At 42.5% G+C, this 17,220-nt stretch overlaps 1 protein-coding gene and 1 long non-coding RNA gene across 2 annotated transcripts; one reads left to right on the forward strand and one right to left on the reverse strand.

Moving 5' to 3' along the window:
- Positions 1-722: 722 nt before the first annotated feature.
- Positions 723-1,673, forward strand: LOC143773352 (olfactory receptor 1468-like). The gene has a single exon (XM_077260828.1). It carries the CDS (start codon positions 723-725, stop codon positions 1,671-1,673), a length of 951 nt encoding a protein of 316 aa, XP_077116943.1.
- A 14,212-nt stretch (positions 1,674-15,885) lies between these two features.
- Positions 15,886-16,991, reverse strand: LOC143773245 (uncharacterized). Its single transcript, XR_013215114.1, has 4 exons — positions 16,896-16,991; positions 16,743-16,807; positions 16,444-16,492; positions 15,886-16,040 (listed from the first exon to the last, which is right to left on the reverse strand). It is a non-coding gene; the product is annotated as an uncharacterized LOC143773245 (long non-coding RNA).
- Between the last annotated feature and the right edge of the window lie 229 nt (positions 16,992-17,220).

Consider the following 17,220-nt stretch of genomic DNA (forward strand, 5'->3'; position numbering starts at 1 on the left):
TATGTCTCTGTGTATACACTACAAATATTATTGACCCAGGCCAATACTTACCAGGTAGCCTTTGATTCATGGGCAATACATTTCCATTTTCCCACAATGTACGGTATTAGTAATTTATCAATTCTAGGTAAAGTCTAAGTTTTATACAGTAGTTTATCTGGAAGTCGGAAATGGCTCCACGAGATATAAGAATATATTACCATTATACATTTAACCATTAACATCTGATGATTTGATAGAGTTACTGATACAATTTTCTATACATTTAGTTAAGACAAATGTTCCACTTAGTAATAATTAATCCGATATCGGAGACTTATTATTTTTGTCTCTTGACATAGAATGAGTCAGTGTTTCAGGAATCTGTTTGGATAATTATTCTCCACTGATCCCTTCCTTGGGGATTTACGTTTTCGAGATATTGTATATAAACGAGACACAGAATTGTGAGTCATTTTTATTTTTAGAAGATATAAGTCCGCACTTTTCTCCAGGCTTTCAAAAACTATTGACTGTATTTTATACGTAGAGACTTATGGCGTGGAAGCATTAGTGTACGTGACATGCTCATTGGCACAAGGTGTAGGATCGACAATGTATGCGGATAAAAGCAAATATTTAATGGAGGGAGAAAAATAAAATCCAAAACGTGTTCTTAATTATCATCTCCTTAATAATTAATACAATTATTTGTCATAACACTTCACAAATATCGTTTCGAGATGGAGATTCATGAGGTCAACTCCACCACCGTCATTGAGTTTCTTTTACTGGGATTCCCAGATCTGGCAGATTACAAGTTGCCTTTCTTCTTAATTATTCTTCTCATGTATTGTATCACCATGTTTGAAAACCTTGTGATCATTTTCCTGGTGTCCACCAGCCAACGTCTCCATTCTCCAATGTATTTCTTCCTTGGACATTTGGCTCTCTCGGACATAATCCAACTATCAAATATAGTTCCAAAGATGCTGGATTCTGTTATAAAGGAAGGGAGCGTTATACCTTTTGTTGGGTGTTTAACTCAGTTTTACCTATATGGGGTATCAGTCAGTGCTGGATGTTTTTTGCTCACGGCCATGTCCTATGACCGGTACTTGGCCATCTGTAAACCTCTACATTATATCTCACTGATGAGCCCTGTACTCAGACACAGCCTCATCATCTCATCCTGGGGACTCAGCTTTATGATAGTGCTCATAACACTTGTTCTTGTATGTGACATAGACTTCTGTGGATCCAATGTCATTAACCATTTCTTTTGTGACTTGGCGCCTCTTTTAGAACTTTCTTGCTCAGATACCACTGGTGTAGGAATTGACATTATTGTCCATTCTGTTATTATAATAGTGTTTCCTTTCTTATTTGTTATTATCACTTATGTCTATATTTTTCTTACCATTTTTGGAATTCCCTCCACATCAGGTCGGCAGAAAGCGTTCTCCACTTGTAGCTCTCATTTGTTGGTGGTTTCTACGTACTATGGGTCTATACTCATAATCTACATGGTTCCTTACAAAGGACATTCAGTCCCCACCAACAAGTTTATTTCACTTGTCTACATTGTAATGACCCCATTATTAAACCCATTTATATACAGTCTGAGAAACAAAGAGATTCAGTCTTCTGTAACCATATATCTGACGGTTTTATGTAAGAAAAGAGACCTGTAGTCAAAGAGAGTGAAACAAACCCTAAAGATGATTTAGTATAACTCCTTGATGATGGGATCTGAAAAGGACTTAAAGGGTTTTCCACTCTTAATAAAGTGGATTACAAGCACTTGCATTTATGCAACGTATCAAAGCCAGAATGTACTCACCTTCCCCACATAAAATAAAAAAGTTATAGTCCTCAGAATAAAGCGATGCCAAAATATCTTTTTCTATAAAATAGCTTTCATCGTATAAAAGCGCCAAAACATAATAAAATGATATAAATGAGGTATCGCTGTAATCGTACTGACCCGACGAATAAAACTGCCTTATCAATTTTACTAAACGTGGAATGGTATAAACGCCTCCCCCAAAATAAATTCATGAATAGCTGGTTTTTGGTCATTCTGCCTCATAAAAATCGGAATAAAATGCGATCAAAACTGTCACGTGTCCAAAAATGTTAGCAATAAAAACGGCAACTCGTCCCGCAAAAAACAAGACCTCACATGACTCTGTGGACCAAAATATGGAAAAATTATAGGTCTCAAAATGTGGAGACGCAAAAACATTTTTGCTATAAAAAGCGTCTTTTAGTGTGTGACAGCTGCCAATCATATATAAAAAACACTATAAAAGTAAATCAAACCCCCCTTCATCACCCCCTTAGCTAGGGAAAAATAATAAAATAAAATAAATTATTTATTTCCATTTTCCCATTAGGTTTAGGGATAGGGTTAGGGCTAGGGTTAGGGCTAGGGTTAGGGCTAGGGCTAGGGTTGGGCTAGGGTTAGGGTTAGGGCTAGGGTTAGGGTTAGGGTTAGGGCTAGGGTTAGGGTTAGGGCTAGGGTTAGGGATAGGGTTAGGGATAGGGTTAGGGTTAGGGCTAGGGTTAGGGCTAGGGTTGGGGCTAGGGTTGGGGCTAGGGTTGGGGCTAAAGTTAAGGTTAGGGTTGGGGCTAAAGTTAGGGTTAGGGTTGGGGCTAAAGCTAGGGTTAGGGTTTGGATTACATTTACGGTTGGGATTAGGGTTGGGATTAGAGTTAGGGGTGTGTCAGGGTAAGGGGTGTGGTTAGGGTTACCATTGGGATTAGGATTAGGGGTGTGTTTGGATTAGGGTTTCAAGTAGAATTGGGGAGTTTCCACTGTTCAGGCACATCAGGGTCTCTCCAAACGCGACATGGCATCTGATCTCAATTCCAGCCAATTCTGCGCTGAAAAAGTAAAACAGTGCTCCTTCCCTTCCGCGCTCTGCCAAGCACCAAAATAGTCATTTACCCCCACATATGGGGTACCAACGTACTCAAGACAAATTGCGCAACAACTTTTGTGGTCCAATTTCTTCTCTTACCCTTGAGAAAATAAAAAATTGGGGGCGAAAAGATCATTTTTGTGAAAAAATATGATTTTTTATTTTTACGGCTCTGCATTGTAAACTTCTGTGAAGCACTTGTTGGGTCAAAGTGCTCACCACACATCTAGATTAGTTCTTTAAGGGGTCTACTTTCCAAAATGGTGTCATTTGTGGGGGGTTTCAATGTTTACGCACATCAGGGGCTCTCCAAACGCAACATGGCTTCCCATCTCAATTCCAGTCAATTTTGCATTGAAAAGTCAAATGGCGCTCCTTTCCTTCCGAGCTCTGCCATGCGCCCAAACAGTGGTTTACCCCCACATGTGGGGTATCAGCGTACTCAGGACAAATTGTACAACAACTTTTGGGGTCCATTTTCTCCTGTTACCCTTGGTAAAATAAAACAAATTGGAGCTGAAGTAAATTTTGTGTGAAAAAAGTTAAATGTTCATTTTTATATAAACACTCCAAAAATTCCTGTGAAACACCTGAAGGGTTAATAAACTTCTTGAATGTGGTTTTGAGCCCCTTGAGGGGTGCTGTTTTTAGAATGGTGTCACACTTGGGTATTTTCTATCATATAGACCCCTCAAAATTACTTCAAATGAGATGTGGTCCCTAAAAAAAATGGTGTTGTAAAAATGAGAAATTCTGTTCAAAATTTAACCCTTATAACTCCCTAACAAAAAAAAATTGTTTCCAAAATTGTGCTGATGTAAAGTAGACACGTGGGAAATGTTACTTATTAAGTATTTTGCATGACATATCTCTGTGATTTAAGGGCATAAAAATTCAAATTTAGAAAATTGTGAAATTTTCAAAATTTTCACCAAATTTCCGTTTTTTTCACAAATAAACACAAGTTATATCGAAGAAATTTTATGACTATCATGAAGTACAATATGTCACGAGAAAAAAATATCAGAATCGCAAGGTCTGTTGAAGCGTTCCAGAGTTATAACCTCATAAAGGGACAGTGGTCAGAATTGTAAAAATTGGCCCGGTCATTAACGTGCAAACCACCCTCGGGGCTTAAGGGGTTAATTAATTTTGCTTGTCCTTTTCCTTTTTTGTGTCAAAGTAGGTTTAAATATAAGAACTTTGCATGGTGTAGCGACATTTGAAAAATACTTCTTCCGGGAGGCCTGTCTCAGAGGACTCTTACCGCTGTGCTCTGCTTTCCGGCCGGCCGGCGCTTACACAGTGCAGAGAAGCACAGCGCCGGGGGACAGACACCGGAATTTAAGTATGTAGTGTTTGGTTTTTTTTACGTTTACGCTGGTAACCAGGGTAAACATCGGGTTACTAAGCGCGGCCCTGCGCTTAGCAACCCGATGTTTACCCTGGTTACCAGTGAAGACATCACTGAATTGGCGTCACACACGCAGATTCAGCGATGTCTACGGGAGATCCAGCGACAAAATAAAGTTCTGGCCTTTCTGCTCTGACCAACGATGGCACAGCAGGATCCTGATCACTGCTGCCTGTCAAACTCAACGATATCGCTAGCCAGGATGCTGCAACGTCACGGATCGCTTGCGATATCCTTCAGTGTGAAGGTACCTTGATTGAGAACAATCTATACAGAATAACAGATGCAGATTCTTTACTGTAAGAGCAGCAAGACTATGGAAGTCTCTACCACATGATGCTGTAATGGTTTATTCACTGCTAAAATTCAAGAATGGCCTGGATGCCTTTCTTGATAAATATAATATTACAGGTTATGAGCTCTGGATTCTGTGATGGGATATGGTCTGGTTGCTACATTGCGTTGCGAATGTATTCGGCCCCCTGGAACTTTTCAACCTTTTCCCACATATCATGCCTCAAACATAAAGACACCAAATGTAAATTTTGGGTGAAGAATCAACAACAAGTGGAACACAATTGTGAAGTTGAACGTTTTGGTTATTTTAAATTTTTGTGGAAATTCAAAAACTGAAAATGTGGAATTGCAAATGATTTTTCCTCTAATATGGAGCTATCAGTGTCTGCCTTATGGGGATTTTGCTTCCCTTTGGATCAACACTTTAGGCTATAGATTGAACTCGGTGGATGTAAGTCTACCTTCATCTAAAAAACTATTTATGGAGTGATGGCATTTTTGTTGAGTAATTTTGGTGGCTGCACAAAGCCTCTACCTCAACTATTAGGCTACGTTCACATTTGCACCTTTGGGCACAGCGTCGTCGACACATATCGACGCATGCATCATGCGCCCCTATCTTTAACATTGGGGGCGCATGGACATGCGTTGCTATGCGTTTTCATGCGGTTACCGACGCATGCGTCATTTGGGCGCACCTGGCAGGGCGCGGCCGACGCTACATGTTGCAGTTTTGGAGCGTCGAAATTATTTAAAAAAACGCATGCGTCGCCGTTGAGTCGTTAATGCATCAAAAAACCCATTGAAGTCAATTGAGAACGCAGAGGACGCAAGTGCATGCGTCGCAGCGCGTTGTGCGACGCATGCATCGTTTAATAAAATATCAAGATAAGTGTCTAGACGGTGTCTAGACAGTGACAAAACAACCCATATATATAAAAAAAGTTTTTTGCATTGTTTGTCAATTGCCTGCAGCATAGGACACACACAAGACAAGCTTTCTCTCAGATTTGCTTTCAAGAGATGTAAGTATAGAATGTATCTGCACATTTTTCTTTTTTATGTGTGTTTTATTTTTTAATTTTTTATTGCAATTTGTGGATGTTTAATTTAATGTTTGTTCTGTACTTTAATCCGGCTATACTGTGGTTGTTTAATGGAAATTGTTGTTTTTTTTATTATCTGGTTGTGATGTATTTCTGGCGTTATATGATGGCGTTTCATTGTCTCCAGCCTTGTTGGTTTTCTTGTAAAGTATGGTGGTTTATCCAGGATTGAATTTTCTTTTCCCTTGTTTTTTTTGGGGGGGGTTCGCTTTTTTTTTTTTCCTAAGAATTTATGGTGGTTTACTTAATTTATTTTGGGTTGTTCTGTAATTGCATGCGGTTGTTCCACTGTGGTTTTTTTAATAGAATTTTTTTTTTTTTTTATCTGGTTCTGATGTTTTTCTGGGGTTATATGTAACCATATGGCGTTTTCTTGGCATTGTTTTTTTTTTTTTTTAAATTGTAAAGTATGGCGGTTTATAATGGATTGCCTTTTCTTGCCCCTTTCCGAAAAAAATTAGTTATTTTTTAAAAAAAGGTATATGTTTTTTTTTTTTGATTTGTACATAGGGGGCTGTTGTTTATTATTTGTTTTGTTATCTTTTCTGGGACTGTTATTCTGCTTTTGCTATACTCTGGCATTGTGTCGTCTCTGCGATTGATTTTTATTTCATTGTATGGTGGTGTGGTTTGATCAGCGCTTGTTCAGTTGGCATTGTCCTATGGGTGCACTGTTCGTTGTGGTCGTAATGTTATGTATGGTATTTTTGATATTTTCTTGTATGTGGCTGTGTATTGTGCATTAATGTAATAATTTTTTCAATTTTTCCTTGCAGAATTATCTTGGTAAACCATGGCCACAGACTCAAGCCACACAACGCCGCAGGGGAGTTCGGTGAGTACATGATCTACTGTTGCTTACTATTCGGTGTATTTGTACACGTGTCACTAAATTTTTTTAAAACATTTTCCAGGCTTCTTCAAGTGAGGAGGAAGCGACCCAGCAGGAGCAGCGACCTCGGGGCCAAGCTGTGGTAGCAAGACAGTGAGTAAATATTTTTGCAAACAACATTAGGAATGTTTTTTTTTATTTTTTTATTTTTTTTGGGGGGGGGGTTTGTGGTGGTTAGCTATTTTTATGTAGCTTGAAAACATTAATGTTTTTCTATTATTCTAGGTTTCACAACGGGACCAAGATGAGGGGATTGACATTGATCTCCTGGTCACCTGTATCCAGGAGCGAGGCCCATTGTGGGACAGCCATGACCCCCGGCACTTGGACCAGGTGGTGTTGAGGTGGATGTGGAATGAGGTGGCCAAATCGCTGTGGGGTGGCTTTGACAGCGCTTCAGCCACGGACAAAGCAAACTTTGGTAAGTATTGCTGAAACGCCGCTCTGACCCATCAGGCCAGGATAACACAACCGTGTGTGATGTGATCCACTCCTGCAAGTTTGTAGCATCGCACACGGTTGTGTTATCATTTGAAAATGTACAATCTCTAACCTTTTTTTTGTTTGCTTTCACAGTCAAAAAATTGAAGACAAAATGGCATTCCATGAAGGACCCTTTAAATCGGGGCCTGCGGAAGGAGGAGGAACAGGCTCAAAGTGGTGCTGCTGCGGCAAGGACATCAACGTATAAGTACACACGACTTCTACAGTTCCTGAGACCAATCCTTGGCCGCCGAGAGTATTTAGTACCTATTCCAGCACATCGGGTATTGTACAACATGCATGTCCACGTAGGATATTGCCCAGCCACAAAATATATTGCCAAGCCATTTAGTATATTGCCCAGTGATGTAGTATACAGCACAGAGCCACATAGTATATTACCCAGCCACGGACAATATTTCATAGTGGCGTAGTATATTGCCCATCCAGGTTTGTCACATTTTTTTAAAACAAAAAAAAAATTCCACGGGAGACCATCTAGCCCACGGCAGGTTCCGTTCCCAGGGTTGGTCTGATCGCAGGACCTGTGATGACGTCTCGGTCACATGACCGTGACGTCATGGCAGGTCCGGCGATCAACGTAAATGATGGCGGCCCTCCCAAACGCCTACGGAGGGTGAGTATAGCAGGGTATTTTTTAAAATCAAATTTGTTACATTACATTTTTTAAAATTTATGCGGCATAGGCAGCGTCAATAGTAAAAAGTTGGTGACACCAAGGTTTAGCGGTGGCAACGGATTGCTTTACCCGTGGAATAACGTGGTGCTTTACCGCCGGCCTACTGTGTTTAGCGATGACAGAGGGGAGTATGTGGGCGACAGGCATTGACTGCGGGGAGTAAGGAGCGACCATTTTATTCAGAACTGTGCCCGTCACTGATCGGTCGCGTCAGCCTTGACAGGCAGCTGGCGAGACCAATCAGCGAATGAATAACCGTGAGTGAAGAACAGACAGACAGACTGACAGGCGGAAGTGACCCTTACAATTATGTTAAATTATTTTATAGTGTTGTGTGATGTAATGTTAACTTTATATTACACAGGAGGTGGCAAATGTGATTTTATTTTTTTGATACTAATGTTTTGTATTATCTTTTCACAGAACACACAGCAGCACCCTTGAACCTTTTCTGCCATCTGGAGTGGTCCTTCATGAATCGCCATCGGACCCGTCACAGTCATCCCACAGCGAGAGCAGGCTTGCACCACCATCTGGAGAACCGGCAGCCGGTCCATTTGGTGTTCCCCTGGCCGAGGCCTCAGGCGCTCCTTCTTTCGGGTATTCCCACCAGCGTCAGCGGGCCTCGGACAGTCCGCTAATGCCCGAATATTTTAATTTGGGCACGGTTTTCCAAAATTGTTTCAAGGTGCTGGGAGATAGGATGGACACTGCTCTGACAAATATCGACTGGCGCCTTGAATCAATGGAATCCGAGCTCATGAAGCCGGCGAAACATTTTTTGTGCCAAATTATGGGTTTGGTATGGGTTCATCTAGCTCCACGTTCAGTCTCTCTTTGGCCATAATATAATTGTGGAGAACCACACAAGCCTTCACCACTAGGGTTGAGCGACTTTTCCTTTTTTGAGGTCGAGTCGGGTTTCACGAAACCCGACTTTCTCAAAAGTTGAGTCGAGTGAAATCGGCTGATCTTCTTGAAAAGTCGGGGTCGGGGATCGGCCGAAACACGAAACCCAATGCAAGGTAATGGAAAATCTATATATTTTTATATTTACTTCAGTGCGATATATGTGAAAAGCCGGTAATTCAATTGCCGGATTTTCATTTCTCCTGCCTAAACCCGACATGATATGAGACATGGTTTACATACAGTAAACCATGTCATATCCCCCTTTTTTTGCATATTCCACACTACTAATGTTAGTAGTGTGTATGTGCAAAATTTCGGCGCTGTAGCTATTAAATTTAAGGGTTAAATTGCGGAAAAAATTGCCGTGGGCTCCCGCGCAATTTTCTCCGCCAGAGTGGTAAAGCCAGTGACTGAGGGCAGATATTAATAGCCTAGAGAGGGTCCATGGTTATTGGCCCCCCCGTGGCTACAAACATCTGCCCGCAGCCACCCCAGAAAAGGCACATCTGGAAGATGTGCCTATTCTGGCACTTGGCCACTCTCTTCCCACTCCCGTGTAGCGGTGGAATATGGGGTAATGAAGGGTTAATGCCACCTTGCTATTGTAAGGTGACATTAAGCCAGATTAATAATGGAGAGGCGTCAGTTATGACACCTATCCATTATTAATCCAATTGTATGAAATGGTTAAAAAAACACACACTCAATATTGCAAAGTATTTCAATGAAATAAACACACAGGTTGTTGTAATATTTTATTGCTCTCTCAATCCACCTGAAGACCCTCGCTCTGTAACAAAGGAAACATAATAAACCAATAATATACATACCTTCCGTCGTTATGTCCCAGGATGTAAATCCATCTGAAAGGGTTAAAATATTTTACAGGCAGGAGCTCTGCTAATGCAGCTGTGCTCGTGCCTGTAAACCCCGGGGAATGAAGGAAATGTAGGTCAATGACCTATAGTTACCTTCAGTCGCGGTGATGCGCCCTCTGCTGGATGTCTGTTATGACCTGGTGGTTTAGGAGCAACATGGGACGTGCTCTAGAGGAGGTGGTACCTGTACTGACCACAGTTCCTGAGCTTAACACAACACTAGATGTAGCCGTGGGATGTTCCTGTCACTCCCTAGACACCTCGTCACAGCCAGAGGACTAACTACCCCTAAAGATAGAAACAGAAAAGCTATCTTGCCTCAGAGAAAATCCCCAAAGGATAGACAGCCCCCCACAAATATTGACTGTGAGTGGAGAGGGAAATGACATACACAGAATGAAACCAGGATGTAGCAAAGGAGGCCACTCTAGCTAGATAGATAGAACAGGACGGAATACTGTGCGGTCAGTATTAAAAACTAGAAAAATCCACCACAGAGTTTACAAAAATCTCCACACCTGACTAAAGGTGTGGAGGGTAAATCTGCTTCCCAGAGCTTCCAGCTTAACTGAATAAATCCATACTGACAAGCTGGACTAGAAAAAATAGATAATGCAGAACAATAAAGTAGATAGGGTACCAATTTGAATAAAATATAGCTTTTAATGTAAACACTTTAAAACGTTTTAGACAAAAACGACAAAACAGACACCAATACACAAAAATGAATGCACCCAGACTGTATGTCTATTTCTTCTTGGTGCATCAAAAAATTGCTCAAAAGCATTCCATGGTCAAACCACGCTCATGAACACCTGCAGTTTGAGCACTACTAAAGCATTGACCTTTGGCCTCATGCAGGTGTTATTCTGTATTCACAAGAGTCAACATAACTTAAATACAATAAATACATGTCATAAAATGCATGACAGCCATGAATTATGCCATGGGGATTAAAATTCTGGTGCGCTATAATCCTAGTGGTGGGTTTTGAAGTATACGGGAATTGAGCTTTACCCCGTTTCCCCACATTTCCCTTGGCATTGATTCAAGGCATCTAGGTGGAACAATCGAGGTGAAATCAACGCACACTATTGTGGTGAGATTGTTCCATTCTTTAGCATTTTGTCCTTTACATTCATGTCTGTCATGCATTTTATGACATGTATTTATTGTATTTAAGTTATGTTGACTCTTGTGAATACAGAATAACACCTGCATGAGGCCAAAGGTCAATGCTTTAGTAGTGCTCAAACTGCAGGTGTTCATGAGCGTGGTTTGACCATGGAATGCTTTTGAGCAATTTTTTGATGCACCAAGAAGAAATAGACATACAGTCTGGGTGCATTCATTTTTGTGTATTGGTGTCTGTTTTGTCGTTTTTGTCTAAAAGGTTTTAAAATATTAACATTAAAAGCTATATTTTATTCAAATTGGTACCCTATCTACCTTGCTGCTTATTAAATTTTGGATTGGTAAAAATGTTTCTTTAGTAGAACAATAAAGTCCACACAAGTGGACTGCAAAAGAACAAGGCAAGGACTTATCTTTGCTGAACTGGTCAGAATAACAAGGAAATCCAAGCTGAGATGTGAATCCAACCAGGAACCATTGACAACTGGCACAGGCTGAAGGATAGAACCAGGTTAAATAGCCGAGCCAGAAAGACGATCAGTGGAAGCAGCTGCTGACTGCTAAATCCAAGGAGCAGCCGTACCACTTAAAACCACCGGAGGGATCCCAAGAGCAGAACTCACAAAAGGGCCACTTACAACCACCGGAGGGAGCCAAAGAACGGAATTCACAACAGTACCCCCCCCTTGAGGAGGGGACACCGAACCCAAACCAGAGCCCCCAGACCGATCAGGATGAGCCAAGTGAAAAGCACGAACCAAATCGGCGGCATGGACATCGGAGGCAACAACCCAAGAATTATCCTCCTGGCCATAATCCTTCTACTTGACAAGATACTGAAGCCTCCGCCTCGAAAAACGAGAATCCAAAATTTTCTCAACCACATATTCCAACTCCCCCTCAACCAACACCGGGGCAGGAGGATCAACTGAGGGAACAATGGGCACCACATATCTCCGCAACAAAGATCTATGGAAAACATTATGGATGGCAAAAGAGGCAGGAAGGGCCAAACGAAAAGACACTGGATTGATAATCTCAGAAAACTTATAAGGACCAATAAACCGAGGCTTGAACTTAGGGGAAGAAACCTTCATAGGAACATGACGAGAAGACAACCAGACTAAATCCCCCACCCGAAGCCGGGGACCAACACACCGACGGCGGTTAGCAAAACGTTGAGCCTTTTCCTGAGACAACGTCAAATTGTCCACCACATGAGTCCAAATCTGCTGCAACCTGTCCACCACAGAATCCACACCAGGACAATCAGAAGGCTCAACCTGCCCCAAAGAAAAACGAGGATGAAAACCAAAATTACAAAAGAAAGGCGAAACCAAAGTAGCCGAACTAGCCCGATTATTAAGAGCAAACTCGGCCAACGGCAAGAAAGCCACCCAATCATCCTGATCAGCAGACACAAAGCATCTCAAATAGGTTTCCAAGGTCTGATTAGTTCTCTCAGTTTGGCCATTTGTCTGAGGATGAAATGCCGAAGAAAAAGACAAATCAATGCCCTTCCTAGCACAAAAGGCCCGCCAAAACCTAGAAACAAACTGGGAACCTCTGTCAGACACAATATTCTCCGGAATGCCATGCAAACGAACCACATGCTGAAAAAACAATGGGACCAAATCAGAGGAGGAAGGCAATTTAGGCAAAGGTACCAAATGGACCATTTTAGAGAACCGGTCACAAACCACCCAGATAACAGACATCTTCTGGGAAACAGGAAGATCCGAAATAAAATCCATGGAAATATGCGTCCAGGGCCTCTCAGGGACCAGCAAAGGCAGAAGCAACCCACTAGCGTGGGAACAGCAAGGCTTGGCCCGGGCACAAGTCCCACAGGACTGCACAAAAGAACGCACATCCCGTGACAAGGAAGGCCACCAAAGGACCTAGCAACCAAATCTCCGGTACCAAAAATCCCAGGATGACCAGCCAACACTGAGCAATGAACCTCAGAAATTACTTTACTAGTCCATCTATCAGGAACAAACAGCTTCCCCACTGGACAGCGGTCAGGTTTATCAGCCTGAAATTCCTGAAGCACCCACCGTAAATCAGGGAAGATGGCAGAAAGAATCACCCCTTCTTTAAGAATGTAAACCGGCTCAAGGAGTCCAGGAGACTCAGGCAAAAAACTCCTAGAGAGGGCATCAGCCTTAACATTCTTAGCTCCCGGAAGGTACAAGACCACAAAATCAAAACGGGAGAAAAACAGGGACCATCGAGCCTGTCTAGGGTTCAGCCACTTGGCCGACTCGAGGTAAATCAGATTCTTATGATCGGTCAAGACAAGAACGCGGTGCTTGGCTCCCTCAAGCCAATGTCGCCACTCCTCAAATGCCCACTTCATAGCCAACAACTCCCAATTGCCAACGTCATAAATGCGCTCCGCAGGCGAAAACTTTCTGGAAAAAAAAGCACACGGTTTCATCAAAGAACCATCAGAATTCCTCTGAGACAAAACGGCCCCTGCCCCAATCTCAGAAGCGTCAACCTCAACCTGAAAAGGAAGAGAAACATCCGGCTGACGCAACACAGGGGCAGAAGTAAATCGGCGTTTAAGCTCCTGAAAGGCCTCAACAGCCGTAGAGGACCAATTCGTCACATCAGCGCCTTTCTTCGTCAAATCGGTTAGGGGTTTAACCACACTGGAAAAGTTGGCAATGAAACGGCGATAAAATTAGCAAAGCCCAAAAATTTCTGAAGGCTCTTCACCGATGTGGGTTGAATCCAGTCATGAATGGCTTGGACCTTAACAGGATCCATTTCTATAGACGAGGGAGAAAAAATAAAACCCCAAAAAGAGACCTTCTGAACTCCAAATAGGCACTTAGACCCCTTCACAAATAAAGCATTATCACGAAGGATCTGGAATACCATCCTGACCTGCCTCACATGAGACTCCCAATCATCGGAAAAAATCAAAATATCATCCAAATACACAATCATGAATTTATCAAGATAATTGCGGAAAATATCATGCATGAAGGACTGAAATACAGAAGGAGCATTAGAAAGCCTGAAAGGCATCACAAGGTATTCAAAATCGCCTTCGGGCGTAATAAATGCAGTTTTCCATTCGTCACCCTGTTTAATACTAACAAGATTTTATGCCCCTCGAAGGTCAATCTTAGTAAACCAACTAGCCAACTTAATCCGAGCAAACAAATCAGAAAGCAAAGGTAAAGGGTATTGGAATTTGACCGTGATCTTATTAAGAAGGCGATAATCAATACAGGGTCTCAAGGAGCCATCCTTCTTGGCAACAAAAAAGAATCCCGCTCCCAATGGTGACGAAGACGACTGAATATGCCCCTTCTCCAAAGACTCCTTGACATAACTCCGCATGGTGGCATGCTCTGGCACAGACAGATTGAAAAGTCGACTGTTGTGAATTCCGTTCTTGGGCTCCCTCCTGTGGTTATGAATGGTACTTTTGGGAATTCTGCCCTTGGGTTCCCTCTGGTGGTTTCGAGTGGAACAGCTGCTCCTTGAGTTTGGCCATAGCAGCTGCTTTCACTAATCGGCTCCCCTGGCCTTGCTATTTAACTGGGCTCTGGTCTGTAATTCATGCTAGCTGTCAATGTTTTCTGGGTTAGATTCAGTCCTCTCCTTGGATTTCTCTGATGGCCTGTCCATTTCAGCATAAGATAAGTTCTTGCTAGTTCTTTGTACTTACTGCTCAGTTTAAAGTTATGTCTCTTTTTGTCCAGCTTGTCATTATGAAATACTCAGGCTTGCTGGAAGCTCTGGGGAAGCAGATTTGCCCCTCCACACCGTGAGTCGGTGTGGAGACCTTTTTTGTAAACTCTGCGTGGATTTTTAGTTTTTAATACTGACCGCACAGTATCCTTTTTTATTTCTGTCTATCTAGTTTAGAATTGGCCTCCTTTGCTAAAATCTGTTTTCATTTCTGTGTGTGTCATTTCCCTCTCCACTCACAGTCAATATTTGTGGGGGGCTATCTTTCCTTTTGGGAATTTCTCTGAGGCAAGATAGTTTTCTATTTCCATCTTTAGGGGTAGTTAGTTCTTAGGCTGTGACGAGGTGTCTTGGGAGAGTCAGGAACACTCCACGGCTATTTCTAGTGTTGGTGTTAGGAGTAGGTATTGCGGTCAGTAAAGCTACCACCTCCTCAGAGCTTGTCCCATGATTTATTTTACCCACCAGGTCATATCAGTGCTGCTCCGTAACCACCAGGTCATAACAGTATAGCTGGCCCACAATGTGTTAAATGCATCTCAAAAGAGGGAAAAGAAAGTTCTGAGTCATTTTTTTTTCCTTTGCAGCTTGTTTTGTCTTTTTTTTCCCCTTAATCTTTGGGTGGTTCAGGATTCTGGTGCTGATATGGAGGTTCAGGGTCTGTCTTCGCATGTCGATCACCTCGCTGCAAGGGTACAGAGTATCCAAGATTATGTTGTTCAGACTCCTGTTTCTGAGCCTAGAATTCCTATTCCTGATTTGTTTTCTGGGGACAGATCTAAATTTTTGAACTTTAAAAATAATTGCAGATTGTTTTTTGCTCTGAGACCCCCTTCCTCTGGTGACTCCATTCAGCAGGTGAAGATTGTTATTTCTCTGCTACGTGGAGACCCGCAGGACTGGGCATTCTCCCTTGAGCCAGGGAATCTTGCATTGCTCAATGTAGACGCATTTTTTCAAGCACTCGGACTGCTTTATGACGAACCTAATTCTGTGGATCAGGCAGAAAAAATCTTGCTGGCTCTGAGTCAGGGTCAGGAAGCAGCAGAAATATACTGCCAGAAATTTAGAAAGTGGTCTGTGCTTACAAAATGGAATGAGGATGCCCTGGCAGCTATTTTCAGAAAGGGTCTTTCTGAAGCCCTTAAAGATGTTATGGTGGGGTTCCACACACCTGCTGGTTTGAACGAATCAATGTCTCTGGCCATTCAGATTGATCGGTGCCTGCGCGAGCGTAACGTAGTGCACCATATGGCGGTGTCCTCTGGGCAGAGCCCTGAGCCTATACAATGTGATAGGATTTTGACTAGAGCAGAACGGCAGGAATTCAGATGTCAGAATAGGCTGTGTTTTTACTGTGGTGACGCTACTCATGCTATAAAGGAACAAGACGTGCACTCTGGAAGTCGTATGGTAGGTGCTGGTTGAACCCGGAGAGATAACTTTAGAAGAAAACAACCGCACTCGAAATGTAGATTTGCATCATAAGTGTAAAGAATTTAATAGGGACACCACAGTGATTACAATCAATTGTTCAGGTATTGTAGAGGTAGGTATTGTAGAGGTAACGTTTCGACCCTTACTTGGGCCTTTGTCAAACCTCACTGAAAGGTACAGAAACAAAAATTAAAAACATGCATGAAACAAAAAACCAAACCCAAAAAACAAAAAGTTATACATATGTAACTGATCGGATAAGAAAATAAACAGAAATAAAATTTAAGAATATACATGGAACAAAAAACCATACATGTGTGGCTTAGTCAAATAAGAGAAATATACACAAGAGAGCCCCATACATAATCGCAATATATACAATATATACATAACATATACAAGGAGCCCCGTAGGGTGTGTGGGCAATGGCGGAAAGCAACTGCACAGCAAGGGGGCAAAAGCCAAGGGGGAGGGCAACGTTGTCAAATAAGATTAAAGGATAAACATAATCTGGTGGAGACAATGTAATTCTAAATATAAGGCAATACATGATTACAGTGTAACGCATACCTGACCTTCAGGAAGGAAGAGAAGAGAGCAACGCGGAACGCGATGGCTCCTGGGGAGAGCAAAGAAACTAGTAAGAAAACCATATTAGTAGGTAAGAAGAACTTATAAATAGGGGTACAGCAGCAAAATGATGGAAAAACTGGATAGCAGAAAAATCAGTGATACACAATGAAGTGCACTGAGGCTGGAGGGCTCGGGAATCAGAAAGAAGAGGCAGGGAGGAATAATAAATAGGGAAGGATAAAAATAGTGAGGGCACTGCAGCACAATGGCAAAGAGTCAAAGTAAAATGCACATACCAATGAAACAGGAAAACTTAGTAAATCCGGAACGGCACGGATACAGGGTAAAGTCCCTGGAAGAGCTGGAGCGCAAAAGAGAAGGGGGGGGAAAAAGTGTTGAGAATAGCAATAAATTGGACAGAATATAAAGAAGCGTCTGTGCATATATACCTGTGGGTCCAACGTCCAGGAATGGCGGCTAGGGTGTGTGCTGAAAGCCAGTGGCTGTAGGTGTTATAGGTACGGTACAGGAAATGGAAAGGCGTGGGAGGAGGGGCGGCAGTGACGCACTGGGCGGCAAACTATGGTGGAGCGCATAGTGAAGCGCAAGAAGCGAGCGCATGCGCTGTGCGGAATAGATGGTATGTGGTAACTGAGGGAGTAACCGGGCAGCGAGGACGCACAGGGGAGGGGCCGAGGTGGAACGCAGGATGGAGCGCAGAGGAAACAGGGGCATGCGCAGTGCAGCGCAATAGGAGATGTGCGGTGCCTATGC

Source organism: Ranitomeya variabilis, chromosome 5 (genome assembly GCF_051348905.1).
Source record: "Ranitomeya variabilis isolate aRanVar5 chromosome 5, aRanVar5.hap1, whole genome shotgun sequence".
NCBI classification, from domain to species: domain Eukaryota; kingdom Metazoa; phylum Chordata; class Amphibia; order Anura; family Dendrobatidae; genus Ranitomeya; species Ranitomeya variabilis.